The following is a 9,569-nucleotide window of genomic DNA, read 5'->3' on the forward strand; positions in this document are numbered from 1 at the left end:
TCTGAGAATGCTAATTTTGGAATGCACAAAGTATATGATGTTTAAATAGCTTGTCAACTTGTGAATAATGTTATATTTGGAATAATAGTGTAATTAAAGTGTGCACGTAAACTATAACTTCTCAGCGTCCAACATGATCTCATGTTTATGTAGATGGACAACATTTTTCTCGATGAAATCAATCGTATTAACTGAATATTGGGACATTGTTAATAAATTAATTTTCACCCCAAAATATCTCTGTGAGCATGCAGAGTATTCTAGTAATTCAGACTAAAAGTCAATAAAATATTAAACATCCTATGTGTTTTGGTAAAACGGCTCTGTGGTGCACAAAATCACTAAGGCATCATATTAAGTATTTGACTCCTATTACTACAGCATACATTGGCCATATTCAGTCACACAATACATGGTTTCAGCATCTAGTTTTATTTTAAATTGATATAGCAGTTTGTTGTAAATGAACTTCCAGGTTGCTGCAGGATTTTAAAAAGTCCTAAATTTTGCCTGAGGCCTGAAATACACAAAAGCATTAACTTACACCATTCCATAGATGGATTACAGCACAAAGTCATTTACTATGTAAGCCATCATGTACAGGGTTATTAAATGCTTTGGCTTTATTATCAGGGCATAGGAGTGCTGCAGATATAATAGGGGTCAATTTTGTGTGGGGGGAAAATGTGTAGTGTATGTGGAGTGTGTGTGTTCATTTTAGAGGTGGCAGTGTGGGAGCAGGCTGACGCTGCAGTAAAGGGATGAGGTATAGAGCGAGCCCCGGGGTGCCTGCAGGCAGCTCCTCTATACTAAGTGTCAGAGTGGCTTAAAGCGAAGGTTTTACTGCCACTCTGACTCAGTCAGTGTCAATGCCCCATCAAGGAAGCACAGAAAGCACAGATGTACTTAGGTCTGCCATGAAATTCTTTCTCATACACACAAGCGCACACACACACACACACACACACACCACTCCAATTATTTATCCATGATCCTAAATATTTACACTTTAAAATGCATCATCCTACTAGTGAGGTATTGTGTCTTCCTCTCACTCTGACATTTTGGTTGTAAAATTTAAATTGGGCATATTGATGCTTATTTAAAGTTCTTTATTTTTATTGTGAGACTCCACCAGAGTATCTTTACATGATTCCCAGCTCCAAAGTAGTACTTATGTTTCTCCAATTATGTGTTCTGCAGCCCCTCAGTAGAGCCTTTGACTGAAACAGGCAGAATTAGCTCAGGCCTCCTGAAGAGTGATTGGCAGGCTGCAGCAAGTACACAACCCACTGTGATGGCCCCTCTTGGTTTGTGAGCTGCCGCTTTGGAGTCTCGAGTTTTACAAATTATCCAGCACCATTCTGGTTCTTTAAAAACAGAAGTAACCATATTTTGGAGTGGAGTGGACCCTGACTGCGAGCTTGAAGACACTGCATGCCCACCTACATCTGCCACCTTCAACCATTGGACAGTGTTAGCTGTCAATCACACGCCCCAATGCATACTGTGCTTTTTGGTCTATTGACTCTTTGGACCATAGTTGAAATAATTAACATTATGATATAATGAAAAGACTGGAAACTAGAGATTGAGATCATAAATTCCTGGTATGCGATAACGACATGCAAACCATTGATGAGTCTTTCCCTACATGTGGGCAAGACAACAACAAACAGTTGTACAGTTGTATACTACTTATACAGTTGTATACTTCATGCTTTATAAACGACCAAACCAGAATCAAACCAGATGGGGTCACACAAAAATCAGGATGCAATGATGTACCATCCTGCCAGGGACACTGCACCATCCTGCATCCAGTTTCTTCTAGTCAAGAGAGGAGTAAAAGAGAAAATGAGGAGAAGAATGAAGGAGAGAATGCGAAATGAGATGTGAAAACTTGAGAAGAAAGCAGGTGAAGGTGAAGAGCGATAAGAGATGAATATGTGTTGACAAGAAAGGAGTGATGAGGAGAAAAATAGAGTCGAGGTGTCAGGAGCAGATATAAAATATGCATTTACTCTTTTTTACTTATTAAGTATGATCAGAAAGCCTCATAACTTTTAGTTTTATATTTTCTTCTTTCAGTGGAGGGATAAATGTGTGGAGCTGAAAGGGGGCAAGACGAAGGAAAGGAGATTAGGAAAGGACAACGGGGGGGGAACAGGGGTAGATCAAATAAAGTACTTAACAATAAAGTACTTAAAATATACTATATACTATAGTATATGTCCATATTAGATAGATAGATAGATGTACTTTAATAATCCCAAATTGGGAAATTATTGTGTTACAGCAGCATGTCAAGGACATTGCACAAGATGCCAAAATAGACAAGAGTGCACAATTGCAGTAGTTGTTTGCAAAGGTAAAGTTACGAACTAAATAAATAAATATGAATATGAATATAAGATGTGCAAAAAATAACTTCAGTAATTACAGGAGTAATCTGAGAGTTTTGGTGTGGAAAGAAACTATAAGGCTTATGGTTGTAAGGGTCCACCTTTTGACGGAGGTGAGAAGTTGTATTAGTCCTATTTGTGGTTTGCAATGATGGTCAGCCTTCTTAATCAGTTTAAGTCAGTTGGTGTCACCAGCTCTGATGCTGCTCCCCCAGCAGAACCACAGCAAGGTACAATGCACTGGCTACGAAAGAATGAAGATTTTTCCAACATCTTGCTGCACACATTAAAAGATCTCAGCTTCCTCAGGAAATAGAGTCTGTTAATCCCTTTCTTGAAAATAGCGTCAGTGTTGGTTTTCCACTTCAGTCTGTTGTTGATGTGGATGCCCAGGTACTTGTAATCTCCCACTGTGGCAACATCCCATAATACGCAGTGGCTGTGACACCGTCCTCTTCCTCCTGGAGTTGATCACCATCTCTCTGGTCTTGGCCACAGTCAAAAGCAAAACCGTCCACCAGCCCTCATTACTTATACCCCCAACCACCCCAGAGTCATTAGAGAACTTCTGCAAGTGGTATGACTCAGAGTTGTACTGAAAGTCAGAGGTGTACAGTGTAAAGACGAAGGTACAGTCCCCTGCGGAGCTCCTGTATTACTCACCACCATTTCAGACAAAACACTGCCCAGCCGGACAAACTGAGGTCTGCCTGTAATCCAGGAGATGGTGGATGTGTCTATCCCATCCCTTGCAGCTTCTACCATATAAGCACTACCTCATAAGTGCAACTGGTATGATCCAGAAGAAAGCTCAGATTGAAGAGATGCTGAAGAATAGCTGCTAGCTGGCTTGCACAGGTCCTCAGAACCTTGGAGCTGATGCTGTCTGGTCCCGGGGGCCTTGCGTTGATGAAGTATCTCCACCTGGCCAGTTGTCACAGACTAGTGGGGAGGGGGAGGGGGAGGGTGTTAAATACTTCAGGGGAGGAGCAGCACTTCGCAGGTGGGGGTTTATGCCCAAGGAACACACCGGAGAGGCCAAATTCAGCTAATTTGGCCTCTCCAGGCTCCCTCATGGCCGTCTGTCTCGCCTTGAACCCAGTTATTTCTCTCATTCCAGTCCACACATCCCTCACATTGTTCTGCTGGAGTCTGGCCTCCAGCTTGTTACCGTTTCACCATGATTAAGACAATTGGAGATCAATTGGAGACAGTGGATAAGTATCATGTAACAACGTTAAACACGATACATTATAATGTGAACGTATCACATCATAATGAGATAGCTCATTGTTCAAACGTAATACTGTGTTATCATGTGAAAATATAAAATGTATCCAAATTTGTGTAAAATATTATAATATAATAATAACTAGTTTAATTGTATTCAATCAAATCAATTTCAAGTTATTTGATTTATTCACATCAACTCAACACGATAGAAAATCCCTCATTAAATGTGACCCTTTGCAGTGCTACTATATCACAAAGAGTGAAATAAAATCCTTCTGTCTGGTTTTCTTCATGTAATGGCTCTGGAATGTGAATAAATTGTCCACTAACTGGAAGGTCTGTGGTTCAATCCCTGGCTTCCCCTGTTTGGATGAAAAAGTTGCTGTGGGCAAGATAATTCCCCCTGATGGTAGTTACATTAAGTTCCAAAATTAGTGTGTGTGTGGGATGTTGTGGAAAACACTGGCTGAACTAGAAAAACTCAATACAAGTACTGTCCCCCACAATTTAAAAAGTAATTCATATTTAACAATAATGGGCAAAGTCTGTTTCTATGCCATAAAATGTGTTTTTTAAATTAGTGAAGATTTTTCGGTACCTGGACTAAAGCTTTGGCCAGACTGTTGAAATCAAGCGCGACAAGGCCAAAGTAATTTCATGGTCCTTACTTAGGCCTCAGGAAGGTGTTCGCACAAGAGGGCTGAGCCAAAGTGTGACCTCGCAGGCATGAAGACACTACACACAAAATATTAACACTCATGTAGAGGGTAAGAGGGCTGTCTCAGTCTATGGCATCACTGAGAACAAAAGAAAAAAACACAAGGACATGGAATGGCTTGGCAACAACTCCTTGAATTTGACAACTTTCAAGAGACAGTTTCTCCAAAGCTCTGGCTGTCATTTCTCACTGTAATAACATCATACTCACTAAATCACCTGCTGAAAACATTGGGCAAGAAAACAGTGAAATTGTGAAGATGTGAAAAAAATGTAGCTCCCTAACACATTGTTATTTTGTTCTGTTGCTCGAATGCAACCTTTCTTAACTTACACAGAAAATCTACAAAGCACCACGGTGACATGAAATATGTTGTTAACACAGCTCCCGGAGGCCATAGATACACTTATTAAATTTACCTTAAAAGAGAAATGGAAAAAAGATCATTTATTTTTAAGGAGTCACGGCCCACGAGGAAACTTAATCATGCTGTCAGTCTCTCAGTGACATTTGCATTCCCAGGGTTGGTTGCAGTTCACTGTTGCAGCCAAAAAGACTATATAACAAGACAAACAGGATTCAAAAGCATTAATACAAGTAACATTGAAGAATACAATAAGCAAAAGCAGAGCATGTGGAGTGGCTGTGGTTCAGGAGGTACAGAGCAGGGTCATCTACTCACTTGATTTTCACTTGTTCGATCCCCAGCTCCTCCATTACACATTCAGAAGTGTCCTTGGGCAAGACACTGAAACCTGAATTTCCCCTGACTGCTGTGCCTACAGTCCATGAATGGTGTGTGATAGTAAAAGTGCTACATATAAGAGCGCTGTATGAATGTGTGTGTAAATGGGTGAAGGTGTAACGGCTGGAAAAGCTCTAAATAAATACAGCCTATTTACCATTCCATTTAAAATAAGAGAACACAAATTACAGTGCAGCTACAGAGCAGTGCAAGATATCTGAGTGTACCTTCTCAAGTAGTGATTAGGGTTTCAGTGGTATGGTGTTTTTGCAGTAGCTCTACATAGCAGCTGATCATCGTGCAGCTCATTGTGTTGTTTTTATGACACACAACATAACATAACTTCTAATTCAGACTCTGTGCTTAATGTGGTTTCCACCAGAAGCAGACAAAGCTTTTTTAAACCCACTCTGCACTGCCTGCCCAGAAACCAAATGACAGCTAGACACGAGCATTTGAACATCGTTAAGAATTTAGCAGCTAAAGATCCAAATACCTTTCTCAGGAGTTAGTGGAGACCAGAGTCAAATGAGCATAAACATTGGACTGACCAGTGACATAACCACAAATTAATGATCCATGTTTGCTTGATGTTTAAAGGGAGGGTTTGAGAGCTGTTTCTGAAACACTTGTTATCATATTTGTTGACATCATCTTCACATCTTGACAGCCAATAATAATAATTATGTGGGGGGGAAGAAAAAAAAGCTGGTGTCTGTGGCCCTCGCGGGACTGTAATCACAGCCATGTTATTCAGACAGAATTAAATGATTGGCTGAAGTACATGGCTGTCTTTATCCGACCCGCCTACCCATGCTGTTGCTGTGCATGAGTCTTCAGCTGCTGAAGCAGAGAGGACAGTCAGGAGTTAGTGAGCGAGTCATGAAAGTTGTCTTCTAGAAGTTGCCAGCCAGTGCACGTTCATGTGTTTTGGGGGCGGAGCTTTGACAAGAGGGCTGATGGGAGGAAGTGTAACCTGCCTTGCTAACTTTTCCAGGATTACCAGCCTCAGCTTTAAATAGGAAACTATTCACCACAACTACATAAAATGATAATAAATCAATGTTGTTATTGCTGCTAATTATACAGAACACGTGTCCAGTTTGGCGGCTGCTGTGGCTCAGGAGATTGAGCGGGTTGTCCACTAACTAGAAGGTCAAAGGCTCGACCCCTGTTTCGCCCATCGAAATGCGGAAGGGTCCTTCAACAAGATACTGAACCTATTATACATCAAGACTAGAAAAGCACTGTATAAATACAGACCAATGTTTCATTTGTAACGCCCCCCAGAAGTCAATACAAGAACTTGACATCAACACTTAATGTGAGAAAACATTCAGACAGCTTATTTTCATGTTGTTCAGCTACAAGTTCACTCACCACAGAGCCTCTGGTGTTATTCACATGTAAGTGTGAAAGCAGAAGTGAAAACTTTAGTTCCACATGACCTTCACAATCTTTTTATCCTAAACCTTGACAGTTGTCTGATCTCTTATCATGTTGCAGTGTCATGTTTGACAACAACACAGAATTAATAAAATATGCCAATCTACATTCACACACCAACCTTATGCATCTACTTTGCATCTGTCAAAATTACACGTGTGGATATTTCAAGCTGAGGGTTAACTCTTCTAAATTTAAACCATACCCACTGCAGAGCCCAGCTGTGCAGCAAACACACCGCTTCCTCTTTCATCACAAATAGAGAGTGAAAGGAGCTTTACCTCTGGTCAAATTGACAAGTAGGCTGCTTTAATCCTACACAGACAAGACAGATAGAAGTCACCCACAGGGCCAAGTCGCTCTTTCATCTGCAGCAGAAAGCACGAGGCTGTTACAGTCAAATTTGTTCCTGATATTACCAACTAGCAGGTAAGATGTGAGAGGCTGCTCTGTGTTCACTGTGAGACTGTTATGACATAAAGAGGCTTTTTTTAAGTTTAAGATATAACGATGTGTCTTTTTTCATAGTTGACCTTGACGTGGCCACGGTAACAAGATGCAGCTCTTGTTTTATTTCACGTTGCTGTTGTCGCTCATTCTGACCTTATCCCTAAAAACCCTGGACTCAGACCAAGAGCTGCAAAACAGTGGATTTGGCCAACCACCGCCTCGGCACGGACTCAAGCTGCTGGTGTGGTACGTTCAGAGCTGCCTGGACAACAACATGGTGGCTCTGTGTGATCCCACAAAGGGAGTGTATGGGTTCCATAAGTTTCAGAACCGAGGACCCAAGCCCCTGCTTCCAGTGATAAAGGATGAACGGCAGTACGGGTACCACACTGTCGGGAACCTCCACGCTCATCATGCTGAGGATCTGCCGTATGAAGTCAGGAAGTACTACAACCGCAGCAACCCTGAAAGCAACATGGACAGAGTTCTGGTCAAATACAACAACAACAACAAGCACATCGACCAGATCTACGCGTCTGCACATTATGATGCAAAAGAGACATACAGAATTGGGCCCAATCTGATTGCTTCTCTCCGACACCCATCGACCGCTATTGTAATAATATGGTAATCCAATCTGAGACAACTTTAATAGTTCTGTGATGCTTCAAACATTTTAAACAATCTTGGCTTATATACTGTATTTGGCTGCTGCTTCTCTGTAAACTTAAATAAATAATTTGACGAGCTTATTCTTAGGCTTTTTTGACATTGATATTCAAACTGTGGTTTAACTATGTTCTGTTAATTGCTGAGAAAGTACTTTTTTCCCCAGTTGATTCTGCCAAGTGCAGTGTGCTTTGACAATATTGTAATTCACTATGGTCATGTTAATAAAGTCTCTTTGAATTTGAATATTTGAAGTACAGTTTTGTGGAAAGTTTTTTGATAAGCCTGCTTAACACTTAGCATGAAAGTGTGTTTGAACAGTATGGAAACTGTTCAAATGTGTGTCCACACTGTGGATTATTATTTTGCTCAGTATCGAGAGACATGGATGTTTCTGTGTGTGTGAGGACAGTTCCATCCTTATGTGTGGTCTTCACTGTTTAATCTCAAATTCTCTTACTGCAGAGTATTTTCATAAATAGTCTTTTAGCGATAACGTCGTATTTATCCATTAAGATAACAAAATCCAATGGGTTGCGAGATATGAGCAGTCAGACAATCGGATTTTTCCCAATGAATCACCACTTTTATGGATGTAACACTGAGAGTGAGTGCACCTGCAGTGTTGGTGAATATCTGTCATTCTAAGCTACAGGGAAATGTGTGTGTACAAAAACAATGAGTTGTTATGTATGAAGAGTTTGGATGATAATTCTAACATTTGTCTTCCCTTTCTCTGTTAAATTTACAAAGCTAGAAAAGCTTCAGCAAAGTTAAAGGATAGTTTTACAGTTTTGTCTGGAAATAGCAGTTGAAAATGTGAACAGGCTTTGCTTGCTTTAATCAGTTCTTATTAAATGTATGTTTCTCTAAAGCTAATATTCCATTAAACTTGGTGGAAGGATGTGGTATGGGTCAGTGAAGAACACATTAAATGTTTATGTGGTTCTAGATCAGGGGGCAGATCCAGGAATGTTTTCGTTTTATTGTTTTTGCAAAGTATAATGTTTTTCGATCAATTTTTATTCAGTGTAATTTGGTGCAGCTTTGTTTAAGAATCCAGATCTATTAAATTAAAAATTTGTTTCAAAAGGGGACTGTTGGGCTTTTGTAACTTTTCTTAAACATACTTAATATAATCCTTAATGGGTAGATATATAATTTATATTAAATAATACATATGGATGGATGGGTAGATAGATAGATAGATAGATAGATAGATAGATAGATAGAAGGGGAATGGGTTGTTTAGTACTTTCTTCTTAGATCTTATAACCTACTGTCAAAAAGTACAGACAAACATTTAAAAACTCTGGATATGAAAGTTCTGCAGAGCTTTAGTAATGTGTACGAACCCCAATATCAGCTTGAATAGCAGGCAGTCAATCAAAGTGTTGACTCTAATGACTTGTGAAACAAGGCAGCACACACCTTCATGACCGAAAGGCACAAACTCTCACAAAACTCACTCTCAATATTATGATGACAAAGCACCCTCACGCCTGCAGTCCTCAAAACCCACAGAAGGGCCTCATTCATCTTGTGCTCCCCTCTGTTGCCGATGAGAGGACACCGCTCGAATCGCTGTTCGTTCACAGGTTGAATTCACATTTGATTTGATACTCCCACTGAAAATATTACAGGCCTCCTGAAAGGACCCATGAACAGGGAGGACCAATCTTAGTAGGTAAGAGAGATTTATAGGATCCTTTCTGTGCAGAAGTATGTGAAACATTACTGCCTGATTTTGTAACAGGACCCAAAGGTGCCTCAAAATCCTTCAGAGACCTCTCACTGTCAATATGTTAAAACACTGAGCTACTACTACATTAGCAATTAAAGTTATAAAGCTCGAGATGCCATCTCTGGTGGAATGCATTTGAATAAAACTGATTTAGAGTTC

At 40.2% G+C, this 9,569-nt stretch overlaps 1 protein-coding gene across 1 annotated transcript; it reads left to right on the plus strand.

Moving 5' to 3' along the window:
- Window positions 1-6,587: 6,587 nt before the first annotated feature.
- Window positions 6,588-7,912, plus strand: LOC138413519 (uncharacterized). The gene is made up of 2 exons (XM_069537395.1): window positions 6,588-6,976; window positions 7,076-7,912. The coding sequence occupies exon 2, from the start codon at window positions 7,104-7,106 to the stop codon at window positions 7,626-7,628; it is 525 nt and encodes a 174-aa protein (XP_069393496.1). The 5' UTR covers window positions 6,588-6,976; window positions 7,076-7,103; the 3' UTR covers window positions 7,629-7,912.
- The last annotated feature ends 1,657 nt before the right edge of the window (window positions 7,913-9,569 follow it).

Source organism: Paralichthys olivaceus, chromosome 13 (genome assembly GCF_024713975.1).
Source record: "Paralichthys olivaceus isolate ysfri-2021 chromosome 13, ASM2471397v2, whole genome shotgun sequence".
In the NCBI taxonomy this organism is placed as follows: Eukaryota; Metazoa; Chordata; class Actinopteri; order Pleuronectiformes; family Paralichthyidae; genus Paralichthys; species Paralichthys olivaceus.